The following is a 19,328-nucleotide window of genomic DNA, read 5'->3' on the forward strand; positions in this document are numbered from 1 at the left end:
GTTGTTGAGATGGAGTTTACTGAGGAGATCACTGGTGTGTCGGGACGTGTAGAAGTGCTCGCCTTGATTTGCCCTGAGCCAAGAAACCAACAACAAACCCCTGTGCTGGTTGGAACTAATACATCCCTGTTCCGCCGCTTATGGGAGCTGGTGAAGACAAAAGGTGACAAGAACACTGTGTACTCCATGAGAATTCAGTCTGTGTACGCCCCTGTTAAAGCACATGAACAGTTAGCCAAGAATGAAATCTTGGGACAGATAAAGTGGAAAGGACCCGGCTCACTTTCTATTGCTCCAGGTGCAAAGTACTATGCATCCTGCAAAGTAGAAAGACAGAGTGCCCCGTCAAAAGACCTTGTGCTGATCGATGCACCCACTGCCCAGTTACTCCCTGCCGGTGTGCTGGTGCAGCCTGGTGTGCTCTCAGACACCGATGTAGACAGCAACAGTTTCACTGTGCTCATTCAGAACGAATCCAAAAAGACAACTTCAATCCCAGTGGGGACCATCATTGCTGAGATGTATGCTGTGGATACAGTTACCCCAATCCAGCCTTCCGACCTCACAGCTGAAACCGTAGACCCAAGTCTCTTTAACTTTGGGGACTCCTCCATCCCTGAAGAGTGGAAGAGTCGGCTTCAGCAGAAGTTGGCTAAAAGGCGGAATGTTTTCTCGCTGCATGAGTGGGATGTTGGATTGGCTAAAAGGGTTGAACACCACATACGCCTGCATGATCCCAGACCCTTCAGGGAAAGGTCAAGGAGACTAGCCCCTGCAGACATTGACGATGTGCGGCGGCACATACAACAACTGCTGGCCGCTGGCATTATCACCGAGTCCCGTAGCCCCTACGCCTCACCGATAGTCGTAGTACGCAAAAAGAATGGGAGTATAAGAATATGTATCGACTACAGGACACTTAACAACCGCACCACACCAGACCAATACACAATGCCACGCATTGACGACGCTTTGGATTCCTTATCAGGCAGCCAGTGGTTCTCAGTCCTAGATCTGCGTAGTGGCTACTACCAGATAGAGATGGCTCCGGAGGACAAAGAGAAGACGGCGTTCATTTGCCCTCTCGGATTCTATCAGTTTGAGCGCATGCCACAGGGAATCACAGGAGCGCCGGCGACGTTTCAGCGTTTAATGGAGAAAGCTGTTGGCGATATGCATTTTCTGGAAGCCCTTGTGTATTTAGATGACATTATCATCTTTGGAAAAACACTTGAAGAGCATGAGCAACGTCTCCTCAAGGTACTTGATAGACTAGAGGAGGTCGGATTGAAAGTTTCTATTGACAAATGTCAATTTTGTCAGCCTCGAGTTAAGTATGTGGGTCACATTGTTTCTGCTGACGGAATAGCTACTGATCCAGACAAATTGGAAGTAGTAAAACACTGGAAAGTGCCCACTCACCTGAAGCCTCTCAAGTCCTTCCTCGGATTTTGCAGTTATTATCGGAGGTTTATTGCAAACTATTCTGCCATTGTCCGTCCACTCTCCGAGCTCACCAAGGGTTATGCCCCCACTTGGAAAGACCCCAATTCCAAAAAGAGTGTTGACCCAAGCAAAGTCTATTTCAAGCCATCAGAGCCATTTGGAGAACGGTGGACTCAAGCCTGCCAGGAGGCTTTTGAGCAGATCCGTGACTGTTTGATCAATGCCCCAGTATTGGCATTCGCTGACCCCACTAAGATTTATATCTTGCATGTGGACGCCAGTATGAATGGGCTAGGCGCTGTCCTGAACCAGGAATATCCTGAGGGCCTCAGGCCAGTAGCTTTTGCCAGTCGCAAGCTTAAAGATTCAGAGCACAACTATCCAGTCCATCAATTGGAATTTCTGGCATTAAAATGGGCTGTCGTGGACAAGTTTCACGATTACTTGTATGGAGCTAAATTTATTGTAAGAACTGACAACAACCCGTTAACATATGTGTTGACCTCTGCCAAACTCAGTGCAGTCGGACATCGTTGGCTCGCTGCCCTTGCCACCTACGATTTCACCATCCAGTATCGTCCTGGGAGGCACAATATCGATGCTGACTTATTGTCTCGACAATACACTCCAGAAGAGGTCAAAGAGTGGACTAGTGTCCCACCTGCTGGCATCAAAGCCCTCTGCAAGCGAGCCTGCATCAGAGAAGAGGCAGATGTGCCTGACAGATTGGTGGATCAGCTGGGAGCTCCCGCCACTGCAGTACCAGAAGCTTATGTGTTCCCAGTGAACTTTAGCATAAACACCCTTGATCAGCTGAGCCCGAAAGATATTCAGGCATCACAAGATATGGACTCAACGATTGGGCCGTTAAAGAAAGCATTCGAGAGCAATAAAGGGCTGACTCGTTCAAAAAGTGATTCGCCCGAGACTGTGTTGTTGCTACGTGAAAGCCGCAAGTTGGAATTAAAGGATGGATTACTCTACAGAGTAAAAGAAAAAATGTGTGGAAAACAGATCAAACAACTTGTCTTACCAGCAAGATACCGCCCAATGGTGTTAAGGTCTTTACATGATGAGTGTGGACACATGGGAGTGGAGCGCACTACCGAACTGATCAAAGACCGATTTTATTGGCCGCGGATGACAGCTGAGGTCGAGCAGTACATTCGAACCTGTGGAAGATGTATCTCTAGGAAGACACTCCCTCAGCATGCCTCGCCCTTGAACCAAATAACAAGTAATGGTCCCTTAGACTTAGTATGTATTGACTTTTTGCAGATAGAGCCGGACTCTAAAGGTGTTGCTAATGTGTTAGTAGTGACAGACAGTTATACACGTTATGCACAAGCATTCACTACGAAAGATCAAAAGGCTATCACTGTTGCAAGAGTATTGTGGGAGAAGTATTTTGTGCACTACGGCCTACCTGCACGGATACACTCGGATCAGGGCCGAGATTTTGAAAGTCGCCTGATCAAAGAGATCTTGTCCATGCTTGGGGTTCGGAAGTCAAGAACATCCCCCTACCACCCTCAAGGGGATGCACAACCAGAGAGGTTCAATCGAACGCTTTTAGCAATGCTCGGTACCCTGGACACTCTAAAGAAACAGTGTTGGAGTCAACATATCACCTACCTGGTACATGCGTACAACTGCACAAAGAACGATTCCACGGGATACTCACCGTATTATCTCATGTTTGGAAGGGAGGCAAGGTTACCCATTGACATCTGCTTTGGAATCTCACCAAATGGTGAAAGTGAAACCTCCTACCAACAGTACGTTGCCAGGATGAAGAAAGAGCTGCAAAACGCTTACCAGTTGGCATCTGATTCTGCTACAAAAAATCATCTGAAAAACAAAGCACGATATGACCAGCGTGTGAGAGACTTACCTTTAGAGAAAGGTGACAGAATCCTCATTCAGAATATGGGTCTAAAAGGAAAGCATAAACTCCAAGATCGATGGAAATCAACACCGTATGTTGTCCTGGAGAAGTTGCCTAACCTGCCAGTTTACAAGGTCAAACCAGAGCATGGTACAGGTGTAGTCAAAACTCTCCATCGAGACCACCTGTTGCCCATCGGTTACATGGTCAGGATGTTTAACCCCTCAGATGATACAAACTCTGTTCGGAGACCTGTAACAAGAGCTCAACTTACCCGGAAACGTCAAAGTACCAAGTCTACTGACAAAGTAGAAGAAAGTGACACAGAGTCGTCAAGCTCAGAGTTTGAAACTGTCCCCAATCCTCCAGATTTTGATGTGGTTGAGGTCAGGAGACAAATGGACATTGTGAATCACCTTGTGGAAAATGAAGAGAGTCAGAGTTTTGAAGAGAGTGAAAGCTCAGAAGAGGATGAAAATCCTGTGGTGGAACCAGAAAATCAACAACTCACAGAAACAGAGTATGAGGAACCCCATGAAGATGCTGCAACTCCTCTATCAGACTCTGATGTCCCAGACACAAATGATGAACCTGTGGAAGAACGACATTTAGAAGAGGGAGCGAGCTCGCCTCAGTTAAACAGAGCCAGAAGGGATAAAGCCGCTAAAACAGCAAGAAGTGAAAGTGAAAGGTCTTCTACAGTCCGGAAATCTCTGAGAAAACCAAAACCACCTATGAGATTGACCTATGAAAAACCTGGTTACCAGTCCTGTGAACCAGTTACCATCATGCACCATGGTATGGTTATTCAACTCAAGTTAAACCCTCCAGACCAAGACAACGAACCAAGGAAAAAGTGCAAAACATCAAAAAGGTTCATGGAGGAGGAAGAGAAAAGAAATCACCCTTCCAAGTTAAAGAGGGACAAAAGGTGTGATGAGGACATCTACACATTCAGAAGAGGGAGGGTGTAGCCCTGTATAACAATCATTAGGATACAGTGCAGAAAGTTCATTATAAATAGACAAGTTCATATTATTAAAAAATAGTAGTTCAATTAAGGTTAAATACGGGATAAAACGTGATACATATAATATACACAGTTAATAAATAGATGTGTGGTCATTGGGCAGTAACAAAGTCACAGCCAATCCATCTAGAAAGGGGAGGGACATGAGGTGCAACGTGTGGGTTCAGCATGCTTTGAGCAGGTGAGAGGGAGAGAGAGATGGTCCGGAGTCCTGGAGGGAAAGTGTCGTGGTTTGGGAAACATTGGAGAGGTGTCTCGAGGTCGACTACTCGTTGTCCTGTTGTGTGCACTTCTATGTTGCCTGCCAAAGGTGAATATATTATGTATGCCTTCAATTGTATGCTGTAACTCCATGTTGTAGTGAAACAGACCGAATGTGAAATGCTATTAGCCACCCGCTAGCATAGCAACACGAGCCACCCGCTAGCATAGCAGCACGTGTTAAATAGCATAGCTTTAGCACTGTTGTTGTTTCAATGCTAAAACGGGATAATCGTTAAGTCTGTATGATTTAGTGTGAAGATTTTATGGCTCAACATAGTATGTGTAATTAAAGGAGACGGACGTCTGTGAAGGGAGAGAAACTGAGATGGTTGCTGCTGGATGGACCCTGTTGTTTTTCTTCTTCTCTGGATTTGTGCCTGTGTTTGGATTGACTGTCATCATCATCATCATCACCCCTATCTGAGATTATCATTGCCCTGTTGCTCCTCGTTTTGGACTTGTGAGTATTTAACTGACATGAAATGCACGTGCTTTTATTTTATGCTCTGGATTGAGTGAAGTGGCCACCACAGTTTTCAGGTCTCACCGCACCCGAGCATCATCACAGGCCTGCAACTGAGCCTCAAGGTTATATTTTCTGGAGTGGGCCCACATATGATTTTCTGTTTGTAAATTTAAACTTGAATTGTTTTGTTTGATTCATAGACCTGGGTAAGGTACATTTTTATTTAACATTTTAGAAATTCAGGAACTGTTTACAGCATTTAAAGAAACCCTGTATTTTTTATTTTGTGCATTTATTTTATATGGAAAATAAACACCTGTTGACGGTTTAGATTTTTGTAAATACAGTTGTGGTGGTCGTTAATAGTAATTAGGGGGATTTAAACATTTTTTTAGTGTTAATGAACTCAGGCCCAGGAGATCTGGGTTACACACTTATTCACTCAATATATTTCAGCACAACAAAATTAAAAGTTGCAAAAGATTTTTTTTTTTTGAAAGGATGAATCACGAGCCCGACGTATGGATGAAGATGGAGAGATAGCATGACAATGGATGAAAGGAGGGGAGGAGAGACTGGGCCCAGGGGGTTATCGACGGCTGGTCTGTGACATGTTAACAGGTCCTGGTCAAACAGTTCATTCTGTATTATCTTAATGAGATCGCGACCACAGAACAAATAAGATGACACATGCCAGAGTTGGCACAGATTTAGTGGTCCATGCAAAGAGTGATGGAAAGAGAAGGAAACGGATGGCGGAGGGCGGTACAATTAAAAGGGATCGTAGAGATTGCATTGAGAATCAAAGATATTTAATGGAAAAAGGAAAAGTATATGATGGTCCTTTTGTTTGCATGAATATGTACATGCTGTATTTACAGTTGGGTAAATGTAGTGAAGACCAAGCCCACAGGCCTAGGGGCTGTAATATGTCCACACAGATGGAGGAGTTGATTCAAATAAAGAATGGATTCACTGTGTATCTTTACAAACAGAGGGTTTGCATTTGTGACAACAGATTGATACATTTCCGGCAGAAGTCTGACGACTTGAACATTTGTCACATTCGCTGCTAATAGAAAATGCAACAATGGTTTTCTTTTGGCAGGTTGTATTTCCGCTCAGTTTGCTTATCGAGGGCTGAAAACACACAGACCCAATTACTGTTCTGTCATGGATCCACCAGTGCACTGTGTGCTCAGAGTCAGAGGGTGAATGATGGTAGTTCTCCTCCCTGACACCGACACACTATGGTGATACTGAGGTTTGTGCCAACAGCTGGAGCAGCAGTGGTAACAGGAAAGTAGCTTTAAAAGTGTAAGTAACAGTAGTATTTTTTTATTAATGCAATTCGTTGATCAATTTTGAAATTACAGTTAGACCTTACTTTTAATTTGTAAAACGTGGATCAAAATTCAATGTTACTATATAGACTAGTTTGATTGGATAAATGTAGGATTGGCATGCTGTTGTATTGTTCTTGTTCTGGATTATAGCTTATTTTTGCATAGTTTTAACAATTTGCAAATAATATTACTAATAATAATTAATAAAATGACTTAAAATTAAAGTTAAAATACTTCACCATGGACATGAACAGTAAATAAATAAAAAAATAGCATCCCTGGTTGTCTTTTGTTACAATAGATCTAAAAATAGTAACATTTAACAACAAACATTGTTTCTCATAAAAGGAATATATATATATATATGTAAAAAAAAAAAAATTCTAGTATGGATGTTAAACATGACTTTTTATTCATTCATTTATACAACTTATTTTGCAGGCAGCTAACTAAGGTTTGACAACCTGGACAACACTGGTGGCTACATTCCTTCCTGCATGCCAAATGTCATTTGTAATCTACAGAATGACCGTTACCTGATTAGAAGCTTTGAAACATGTAGATTCCATGACTGTGTCTGTTTTTAATGAAAAATAACTTCAAATTTAACCAGCAAAGAAATAACAAATCCTGAACTGGACCAGATACCATATCAAGAAAGCCACTGGAAGGCCATGCGATGTGTCATCAGCTAATCATGGTAATGTACTTACAGGTTTGACACTGGTCCTCCTTGGGTCCCCAGCATCGACCATTACAGGAACGATTGCACTTTTGACCTGCACACAAAGTCAAGGACGGAGATGATTGGCATTTCAAACGTTACCTCATCAGAGAATATTAACATGAATTATTTCATTTCATTACAGTTAAATCTGAAAAACTGGAGCTGGAGTGTGTGACTTCAAGCCTCCCACTGAAAACTCAAAGTGATCCAAACAGAGAGGAAAGAGGAGGCTTAGCTGGAAATACACGTGTGTGTGTGTGTGTGTGTGTGTGTGTGTGTGTGTGTGTGTGTGTGTGTTTGTATGTGCCCTTAAGTTGTTGTATCCTTGCAACATGATTTAAGTTGCTTCAAGAGATGTTCCTAAGATACAATTCATTACAAGTGCATCCCAAGGACTTTCTCAGTGCTTCATGATTATTATTATGACTTAATAAGCGTATTCTTCAAGAAATGTTGGCACTTTCATACTTGGCATAATTGGTGTGTAGTTAATTTTATAATTTCCTGATGGTGCTAGAGTTGATTAACATCTCTTAAATAAATAACTTCCCGGCCCTTGTATTTACATATGTCTTGCAATTATTCAGCATGAACATTGCCCATAGGTCCGATGTGTTTCTCAGGTATTCTGTTATATCTCTCCCGACGTCTATCTGCTGTTTTCGTCATAACAGCTTTATATAATGCAGCTCACATATTGTTTTGTGAAAATGTATTTTTTGTGTCTCTCTACTCTGGATCAGTGCAGCAGGAAACCAGCGCACATCAGTTGGAGATGAAAGCGGCAAAGAAGCAAAGAGCGGCATCAAACCCTCAGAGCTTCAGTCGGTGCCTTTCTGATTTTTTTGGAGGACTTAATTGACTGGCTGGTAATTGACTGCGGGGGAAGTGAGCCCGGGTAAGTGCGGGACAAGTGTTGTCCTCTGTCCATCAGCCTCTACAGATGAGAGCTATTAGCATGGAGACCGACTCTATTCCCCAGCACGAGCCTCTCCATCCTCTGCCCTGCTCTCCTCCCTCTCCACCACCCCACATCTCATCTCTTTCATTCTCCACCCGCCACTCGCTGATTCATCACTCCTCTGCGGTTCTCTTTCACTTAACGTTTGCCCTTGTCTCTTTTTGTCTTTTTCCAGTCGGCCCCCTTTGTTTTTCCCGTTTCTCGAGTCCGCTCCCCTCGAACTGTAGCGTTTGAGCCAGAGAGGGGTCGACAGCCCTGACTTTATGAAAAGCAGCACAAACAGGAGAGCGATACAAATGTCAGCGAGCCATAAGTGGTTGTCTGACACTGCCGAGTGCATAGAACCACTGCCACACTTACAGTTACATCTCTGTTCCCCTCTGTGCTCGGTGCCCTGTGAAGTCGAGCCTAAGAGTTTTCATTTAGTGTCCAAGGTCTTCACTATCTCCGCTTATAAATTCTCAGAGACCTAGAATAAACCTGTCCTACCCCTCTTCCTGCACCATAATCTTTTACAGCTTTCTTAAAAACAGCCCCTGAAGGTTAAAAGTATGCTGCCTTAGCAGGGCTGGTGTGGGCAGGAGAGGGACGATGGTGGAAAGGGGGTTCAGACTATGGCTACACGTATACTACTATGTTTTAGTTGCAATTCAATCTCTGTTCACATGAGCGATTTACCTCTGTATCAGTTTTATTTTCCGTTATTACTGACACACCTGAAAACACATACAGCTTGGGCCCGTGCAAAACAGTAAAACAGCACACAGAACCCGGTGAACACGAGAATTGTTGCTTGAAAGCCCATCTCCTACATATGTAAGCAGTTGTGTTACTGTTAAACACGCATTTTACTGCTCAACATCTTTTAGCAAAGACAACATGATCTGCAATGTTTGTGATTGATGATCTACGTTGTGTTTCTACTGTCATAGCTGAGGATATTGCAGACTTGTTTTCAAACCAAAAATTAGAAATGTGGATGTAGCCCAAATCACCAGGGCGTGCAGACCAGTAAACACAATCAAGAGATTAATGAATCTCAAAGTAATAACTCTTGTATAATAAAGCTTGCGTCTCCCCTAAGAATGAATTTAGGATTATGCTTTTTCCATTGTGAATCACGGGTTCGGAGACCCCTGATCTTTCGGAGGAGTAGAGGACTAGCATGGGAGTCAGGGTCGATCTGGGGAGGAGGGAGGTGTGTGTGTGTTTGTGGGGGGGGGGGGATCGAGCGGCAAATCAGTGCTTTGAGTTGTTAATCTGCACCTGAAGCCTTTAGTGAATGCAGCACGAGCAAATCCAAGGACACACACGAGGAAGATATATTTGTGTTTTGTGTCATTATGATAATGTGTATGCATGTGTTGACGAATGTGATCAGACAGCTTAAAGACATGCGGATGCAAAAACAACAGATTAACCAACAGCTTGAAGGAACAAGGTCAGAGGAAGTGACTTAATGCATCTTTACCTCACTTACACCCACATCCAGCATCATAACATATATCCTCTGATAGATTAAGTATGTTCATTTCACCAAAACAAATCCCTCCAGCCTGCTCTGACATGTCTACCAGCTGGCTTCACAAGGACATTAATGTGATGTGCACGAGCAGTGACTGTGAATGGTTGTGGAAAGGAGAATGACAGAATGGGGTCAAGGGAGCAGGAAGTAAGGTCAATTCTATTGCAGAGATTATATTTTTTTGTTTACAGCACAACACATATGCATCTTCATTGGGGTCCTCTTTGTGTATGGCTATTGTTTTTTTTGCAGTTTTGGGTTGACTGGATAATCTCCTGCTATATGATCATATGGGTCTATTCAGAGTTTCTACTAGAGGGTTGGCAGGGGAACTTCTGGAGAATGTCCGCAGCAACTGACTCAGACATTTGCATTCTCACATTGAGCTCCTTGATAATTTCAGGAGATTATCTCAACTCCAGAGTGGCGTTGTAAAATAGGAACTAATGAGGTCAAACTCTAAATAAATAACATTTTAATCTATGAGTCTATACATACAACAGTGGGTCTAACAAAAACAAAGATAACGTATCCACAACAAAACACATCAGCATTCTGACGACAATTTAAAAGTTACAAAATCTCTTCAGAGGTTCCAGACAAGGGAACTATCACAGCATGGGAAAGCTGTGCCATGCAGAAGAATGGGAGGAGGCAGTTAAACCTTATTTTGACATCATGAGATGTTCAACCTCACTTGTTTAGGTTCAACTAATGTTACAACCTCAAGGTCACAGGTTTAATCCTCTGACTGGCAGAATAAGTCTGAGTGGACAAAGTGGAGGAGCAGTACCTGCTTCCCTCTCATCACCTTAATGGCCACTGCTGCTTCATCGATTTTTAAATTTCTTTTTCAAACTGTCCTTGATGAGCCCAAAAATGTGCACTTCTAAATCAGTGCAGCCCCCTTTTTAAGTTCCATTTCCTTCAGTGTTGCTGTTCCTTGTGTGACCGATTCATCTTTGGTGGCAGTGTCCAGTTTCCAGGTCTCACTGAGTGCAGCTGTGAGTGAGTGCAGGGCAACAGTATTCCTCCAGTAACACCTCCCGTCTCCCAGGATGCTGGTTGTTTACTTACATGTGACACTGCTGTTGGTGGGCACCACCACGGGGTGGGTCCCTGGGTTTCTGACAATGTCCTGCCAGTGGATTGTGTCGGCGTGACACAGGAACTTGTTCTGGTCGACATACACACTGCCAGTAAGGATCTCTGTGGAGAAGAAACAGAGCACACATTCAGTACAGACACACAGAGGGCTTCCTTGGTACTAACCGGGCCCGGAGGATGCACCTAATGCAGCAATCAAGCTGCCAGGCACCTGATGTGTTTTTAAATTGCCATCTTTCCCCCGCTGTCATTATATAATTAAAAACTGACATGGGCAGACACTGCGCGTTTAAGTCAAAATCACTGACATGCTTATACGGACTAGATTGGATGGGGGACCTTATCCTCAAGGGGGGACAGTTGATCTTGAGGGACACCCACCCCTGATGTCGGTGGTTGACGTGAGGCCGTCGGGACAAAGCAGAGTCATATTGCTTGTTATTACAACCTCTGATCCGATACCCTCCTCGTGTTTTCTCAACTTCCCCTTTCCACACGGTGAGCAGACAGAATCAATTACTCCCCAACGCCATTACAATTCTATCTTTCATCACAGAGGTTGGACAAAAAGTCATGTATCGAGACCGTTATAATATGCATCACCTTGTTGAGCCAACGATTGTCAGCCTTTTTTTTGGGGGGGGGGGAATCAATTACGTTCCCTGCACACACACACACGGACACACACGCACACCGAGTGCGTTGAATGATTGGTTACAGAGGCTGATTCAGATTGTTGTTGTGTCGGAGTTGAGAGAATGCTTAATGCTGACTTGTATTGGAGTGAGAAGGGAGAGAGAAGGAGGAAGAGGGAGACAGTAGCAGATTTGCATTATTTACCGGGCGTGTGTTCTCTATCTCCCCAACAAACAGATTACTGACATCGGGCTGAAACCAGTGACACACATGATCATACACGAGGCTCCCCGCCAACACAGTACGGAAACAGCCAAATATAAGATAGTCCCACAAATGATAAAATTATACTCCTCGGATAAAAGGTGGTGGTGGTATTGCCTCCATAACCCCCCCCCCCCCACTCCCACATCTCCCTCTCCCCTATCTTTCTGCGTGTGCGGTGGGAGTCGGGGGGAGAAATTAATCCTGCCTCTCACCGCAGGAGGGATATCGCTTGGCGAGAAGGAGGCCGCGTCTCAAATTCAAATTGTTTACACAAAGGGATTCTGCTGGCAAAGTAGGGCAATGGCCAAACCGGCAGACAAAGCAAGGCAGTTATTATGACAAAAATGTCGGCAGGACATCTCAACCCTGGTTAAGCAAGATGCATGTACATCTGGCGGGGACTCACCTTCATCCTGCCGGAGTTAATTGGGGCCATGATATATTGAATTCAGTTGTAAAGGCATCCAAGACACATTTGGCCACTTTTACAACAACAAGCAGATGCAACGTCCGCATGTAAACCTATTGGAAGCTGGTCGAATGGGCCTTTTTAAATCAGTTTTGAATGCAGCACATAAAAACCCATGGTGACATGATTTGAACATATTTTGATCACAACATGTTGACAGTCAGTAGAAATGCTGCCTCAATCAAAACATTTATATTGAATTCCTGAGTCTACAAATCTCACTAAGCAATACAAATTCATTGGAAAAACCTTGAATTTGATAATGGTGCAGCTTGTGTACTCAGACCAGAGGGAACGGTTAATGGGCTGCATTTATATAGTGTCTTAACGGCCACTCAAGGCACTTTACAGTCAAAGTCCCATTCACACACACACCATATAGCTTTGCACTTCTCTCACACTCCCAATAAATCCCATTCACACACAATTTAGGGTTCTTGCCCGAGGACAGTGAGCAAAGAGGAACCTGGGATTGAACCGCAGACTCTACCTGCTGTGGTTTTTTAACTTCTGCATAAGTAGTTTCCAGGTACAAACTGAAGAAATGTCCAGAAAATTGGATCCGGACACAGAATTTGCCGTTCACATATGGAGAACACAGCAGGGGATTCAGGCTAGGGGTGGTGACAAGGTAGATCCTGCAGGAGGCGGGACATGACGAGTTAGCTTCCACTGTGGATAGCACACACTTTTATTTACAGCTTATCGACACTGGTGTTGGCCATAAATACATAAAGTTCTCGAAATCTTGACGTCTTTCCAGATTTCTGTCGCCATCTCGGCATCACAGGGAAAGTTATGGAACATTTCCAGGCAACTGAGCCGGACATTTGCATTGTGGCATTCAGCCCCACTTGAAAACTCCAGGAACATTTCCAGGTCCATGTCGGAAAAAGGAGCTTCTACCAGATGCGAAGAAGCAAACAAAAAGAGAGAGGGGACATTTATAAAAGACAGATATGCTGTGTTGACTTTTGTTGTAGGGAGATGAACTAAATATGCAATGGCTCAGGGACAAAAACATTTCTAGATTATTGTGTATGGGAGACACGAGGTGATAGCACTAATTCCAGCTTGACACCAGCAGCCTTCACACTCTCAAAACTCATTGCATAAACAGACGGAAAAAATATTACTAAGTGTTCAACACTGTCACAATAAGCGACCGTCGAATGGTAAATGGCAAATGGGGCAGTGTGGCCTAGGGGGTAGAGTTGGCGTTCTCCAACAAGAAGGTTGCCGGTTCTATCCCCACTCTTCCCCATCTGCCAAGTGTCCTTGGCAAGATACTGAACCCCTAAATGGCCCTTCATAAATGTTGAGTGTACTAAAAAAATAAAATAAATTTAAGTCGCTTTGGACAAAAGCATCAGCGTAATGTAATGTAAATGGTTTTGTATTTATAAGGCTCTTTTCTAGTCTTGATGACACCTCAAAGCACTTTACAGTAGAGTTTGACATTCACCCAATGCGTTCATACAGTGCATCTTACAGCAGCACTTTTATTCCTATGAGGGGCAATTCAGGGTTCAGCGTCTTGCCCAAGGACACGTCAGCATGCAGATGGGGAAGACTGGGATCAAACTGCCTTCCTTCTGGTTGGAGGCATCCGCTCTCCCCCTCAGCCGCAGCCACCTCAACACCAAAGCTCCACTATTCTCACACATGATGGGCATGTACTGCAGAAAATCAACGCATCGAATTTGCAGTGCGACATCACCCAAGCTCAAGACGCTGCTCAAGAGTTTAATTGGCTCCTTGGTGGCACTTTGCCCAGGGTAGTTACAGCAGCTCCAATGGAATCCGTCACCCAGATATTCATTTACAGACGCACATTACATAATGCCCACAGTAACGTTCAAATCTCATGCAGCCCCAGCTTTCATTACCAGTAAGTGCGAGGCTTGCACATCTGCGCCGCGTGCACTTGGTGGCCAGGGGGGAGCTCAATGGTTAAATCCTGTTGTTGATTGTTTAGTGGGTAGAGAAAATGTCTTAATTAGTTTGCTCACGTAGCCGCAGCTCACGGTTTTCAAACTGCTCCCCCCCCCCCCCGCCTTCCCGCCTCGTCCCGAGAGCAAACCGGGTGTCTCTGAATGAGCGTATGGCCTCGGAAGGCACAGCAGTCTTCGGCATCAGCCCGCATGACCGTCGGTGGAAAACAATATGAAATTCAGGGAGGCAGAACAAATGTATGCAGGCAATTATTTTGATGGTAAGTGCTTGTTGCGTTTTTTTTTTTTTTTATATATCGCAGTGTGGGGACGAGTTTGATTAAGACTGGGAGGCAAATAGCAAACCAATGATTAGAAGAAAAGCAATATTAATGAGTTTGGGAGAGAATTGGTGTTGTGCGGACTGTTTAATGAAGAAGGATTTAGGACAATAGCAGCAGTATAATAAATGGTTGATGCGCTCCAGTGTTGGAGGACTGCATTATTGAAAATCCCCACTAGGGTTTATTCTTCTGTATGCTGAAGAAGATTCATGTGCTGGAGCACTCACATCAATACGTGCGAGAAAACACATTCACTCAATGTCTGAACAGAAGTTCCTCTTTAGTCTGCAGGCGGCTGGTGTACAGGCTACAAATAAACATGAAGGAAGTCCTACCAGCCTGACAGGCCGAATAGTCAGCTGGATGGAAAGTTGGAAAGATAGAGCGTCAGCGAGAGATTCAGGACACTCAAAGAGCCAGACAATTACAAAAGATAGACATGTGTTCAATCACGGAGACTGATGCCTCTCTCCTCTCCTCCAGCAGTGGGATTGGGGATTTTCACCTTCAGGTCTCCACCGCACTGTCTTATTGACTCCGAGAGCTTCAATTTGGCATCAGATCAGCACCTGATATCAGCTCAGCGGAACAGAGGGGAGAAACTCGGCAGGAAGCCGAGGATGCATTCTGGGTCAGGGAGGCTAAATGCTGGGGCACGGATCCTCCTGAACACACCCCAGCAGCGGTGGAAGAGTGAGGTTGTTGCAATCAATAGACAGACTGGCAGAAATACCAAAATAAGAATGTAAGTACAAACCCAGAAGAAGCACAATTAAGGGTTGGCAGTAATGTGGCCCAGATTACAATATGTGCCTTGAGCATGAATTATATTACCAAGTTGCTTCACCAGTGGGATTATAACCACAAGATCACAAATGAAAAATCTTCAAAAACTGGGAAAATGTTGGTGAAGAATGTCAGTACTGCTCTGCCTACAATCCGTACAAAGAACTTTTGTGGTAACAATAGTGAATAATGCGCTAAGGGGGCTGGAGCTAATGGTTAGAGGAACTATCGTGTACCACTCCAGTCTTCCTGGAAACCTCAGGAAGCTTCATGAGCAACTTCCTTTCTATTTTGCACTTTGTCTAAAATCCATATAAGCTTAGTAAGAAATACAGTGGATACTATACTAATGGCCCTTGAAATCACTCTCCCCAACTTCACATTCGGCATGAGAAGGAACAAAGAAGGCCCTTGTGAGGATGTTTTTTTAGGGAAGCAAATCTTATGAAAGCTCAAGAGAAATGGCGTGCAGAAGAAAGAGTCACTCAAGGCTGCCGGGTGAATGATCAGACTAACTGAAGAATGTAAATGCCATTTGGAGAGAGGATGAATAAATGATCCGGAGCGATAGACAATAGTAGAATGAAGGAGATGTGTTTTTATCACCAATAATCACATCTAAAGATGATGAATATGATCTTGAATGATAATTTAATAATTTAATAACAAAAGTGCTTATCCACCACTAAATAGACCATCTCTACTGCTACAACACAGTAATATTTGTAAGATAATTTTTCCATTTACATAATCTCTGCTCATGTTGTCACACAGTGCTGCGTCCATGAGTTTGTCAGACAACTACAGATCCCACAACACTGCCTTAACTGTGCATATTGGTGATTTCCCTCCTGTCTATCATCTGCTGGAACTGCACGGTTACACACTTGTGCTACAGTCCACACTGTAAATACCTACAAATACAAATTGTGTCTGTTTCTGTGTTTATTAAAGATTTGCCTAATTTTTTCTATAAATTAACAGATTGTGGCCTTGTTGAAGAGTCAAGTGTATATACACACATTCACCATATATAAACTTTTTCATTCAAGTCTTGGGTGCATAATTTCTTATTTATACATTTTTTCTCCCATCCCCATATAAGAGTTTTCTCAATTGTTGATAGTCTTTTAAAACAGGGTCAACACTCGGACGACTCCTAAAAAGTGAGTACTGCATTTTCCAGAAAGTTGGGTGAACCCAAACAACGACAAAAAAAAACAACAGACAAACAAACAAACATTTTGAAACACTAGAAGCTGAGCAGTGGATCTCTCATTGGCCATATTGCAACCCAACAGCGTCTTTCATTAGTCTTTCTTGTTCCCAAAACACTCACATCTTCACTCCCACACATCCAGCTTGGAATGCAGGGTTTCTGCAAAAAAATTCCGAAGTGTCAACCCCAATCCGAAAGAACACTGATGACATAATTTGTGTTTCTTCTCTTTGGAAAACTCCCTCCACAGCTACAGAGCAGATTATTTGAAAGTTTCCACAAGGCTGAGATGTTTTTCTCATCAAAAAGAATTGAATTGAATATTAGAAATTTGAGCAAGTTTTTAAATCTTTATACTAGTGCAGTGTCCGTTCTAAACATGTCTCTCTGGAATTGGCTGTTTTCTTGACCTGTGGTAATTTTAGTTGCAGCTTTCTTTCTGAAGCTTCTGAAAGTGACCTTCAGTTTATTGACTCGAAGTCAAGTCCGGCTGTGGGAAGCTGAAGCAAATAAGGATTATTTGCGAGCCACATACCGACAGACAGAGGTTTATTCATTTCATTTATGATTTGATTGAGATTTTCATTATAACAACCAGTCGGACAGAGTTCAAATGTGACGTTCCGGACCTGTCTCTCCTCTGCTCGCCCCTACCGGTCCAGGCAGATGGCCGCCCACACTGAGTCTGGTTTCAGAGCGTCCTTCCAGGTAATGAGGGAGTTTTTTATCTCTCCACAGTCGCCAAAGGGCTTTTTTTTTGTTATGATCTTGCTCCTTAAATCAAACTGAACTAAATACATTTGATTAAATTTTGTTTGTCATTTTTCCATGGACTTTCCGTGTGCACTTTATAACCTTGTTTAGATAAGTGCTAGACAAATAAATGTATTATCATTATTTCTGGAATTAGAAGATATACAATATACCTTGGTGGTGTCATCAGGTTTGATGATGACATATAGCTTCATGTGGTTTTGTTTCCCGATGACAAAGCGGCAATTGCTGCTCTTTTTAGTTTTCTATAAGATATTGCCTGGATGTCGCATAACCTTTTTTCTCTCCGCTCCACCTGGATAAAAATAAAGCATTACTTATTATGTTCCAAGGCTCAGGGAGAGAGACTGGCAACATAATTAAATTCTCTAGGACATACCCTTGGTCAACAGACAAGAAACCTTCCAGGCTAATGTGGGTGATGTCACCAAATAAAACCATTTCTCTTTCTGAGCAACACAGAGCAACTATTGTGCGCTTTCATTTCTGAGGGGTTTGACGACTGTGTCCATATAACTAATACACTTAAATATAAGAACAAGTGCATTTCAGTGTCATTTGAACCTAAAGACTGCTTAATAATTAAAAGTTCTATAGTGTGAAATGTATCTCAGCATGCATCACAAACTTCATCAGCTCTTACCACATCTGCAATATAAGGTCAACGGATGGAGCACCTCCCACAGGAGCAGCATGCAATTTTAACACTGTTAGCACAGTCCCCAAGCCAAATGGTGGTACCCACTCGAATGTAATTGCACTTTTATGTGTTTAACTATTGACCTGAAAAGAGCAACTGCATTAATTCGACTACATAAAGTGCTTCACGAGAGGTCCACCAGAGAGATGGCAGCTATGGGGTTTGACTGTGTGTGCATATGTGTGTGTGTGCGTGTGCATGCGTGAGTGTGTGTGTGTGTGTGTGTGTGTGTGTGTGTGTGTGTGTGATGGTGTGTTCGAACATTGGGTTGAAAGAAGAAAGTGATGAACTGCAGCTTTGTGGAAATTGTCGCACCATGACACCAAGACAACTGGGTGGCACCGTTGAAAGCTTGGACTTAAGTTAGCTTGGAAGAAACAGAGGGATCATATCAAAGACTGATGAGTGTGAAGATACAGATGGGTGACAAATTAGAGAAAAGCCGGACTAGATGAGTGGAGATACAGCAAATGCAGATGCTTCCACACAGACGCACTGAGTGGTTCAGCAAAACAATATCGAGATGGCAAGCGGAAAAGATCAAGGGGACTTTAAAAAACATGGCTAATTGTTGACATCTGAATCTGTGTTGATGGAAACACAACAGTAAATGAGATCAACCATTGATGGTCTGCGGTGCATGTTTGAAAACAGCGATGCCCATGTTTTAGTCCAATATGTGAGGGGAAACAGAAAAGCAACTCCTACCCTGGGGACTGAGGAGGTCAGTTCAGGGAACGATCATAATGTGTCAGTGAGAGCGATCCATTGATTCTTACGCAATATTATATTAGGGTTGCAGCAACTAAACCGTTGGTACAAGGGCGGCTGTGGCTGAGGGGAAGAGCGGTCGTGACCTGAAGGCCGGCAGTTCGATCCCCAGTCTTCCCCATCTGCATGCCGAAGTGTCCTTGGGCAAGATGCTGAACCCCGAATTGCCCCTCATAGAATAACAAAGTGCTGCTAATAAATGAACTGTATGAATGTGTGTGTGAATGTAAAACTGTACTTTTAAGAGCTTTGAGTGGTCAGTGTTTGGAACGGGATCATTCTTGGTGCTTGAAGCTTTGTCAAGAAGTGTTCATACAAACAAGTTGGTGGTGCAAAAAAAACATTTGCACTGTTCTAACCCTTACAGATGCTGGTAAGTGTGTGTTGGCCAGAAATGCTTGAGGGCTTAACATCTATGATGAGGGGATCCAGTGGCTCTGTTGTGTAGTGGTGGGGGGGGGGGCATCGAGCTGCCAGGGTTTGGATCCACTCATGCCTTTAGAGTCAATGTATCGTATAATGACTAATGGGAGTGATCCCTTCAGGACGTGTGCCTACATTCAAAGGACATGAGGTGTCACCTTGCCGTTAAATGACAATATCGTGATAAAGCATCCGCAGTCACCAGATTTCAACCCAACTGAAAACCTATGAGGGATTTTGGACCA

General features: G+C 43.5%; 1 protein-coding gene across 3 annotated transcripts in view; it reads right to left on the reverse strand.

The window, feature by feature from the left end:
- LOC128456092 (receptor tyrosine-protein kinase erbB-4) overlaps positions 1-19,328 on the reverse strand; it is a 301,537-nt gene that overhangs the window by 117,316 nt on the left and 164,893 nt on the right. For all 3 annotated transcript variants that reach the window (XM_053440141.1, XM_053440140.1, XM_053440142.1), the window contains exons 4-5: positions 10,731-10,862; positions 7,154-7,219 (exon numbers count right to left, since the gene is read on the reverse strand). In XM_053440141.1, coding sequence (XP_053296116.1) covers positions 7,154-7,219; positions 10,731-10,862 — 198 coding nt within the window. The remainder of the gene's footprint in view (positions 1-7,153; positions 7,220-10,730; positions 10,863-19,328) is intronic.

The sequence above is a fragment of the Pleuronectes platessa genome, chromosome 14 (genome assembly GCF_947347685.1).
Source record: "Pleuronectes platessa chromosome 14, fPlePla1.1, whole genome shotgun sequence".
Classification (NCBI taxonomy): domain Eukaryota; kingdom Metazoa; phylum Chordata; class Actinopteri; order Pleuronectiformes; family Pleuronectidae; genus Pleuronectes; species Pleuronectes platessa.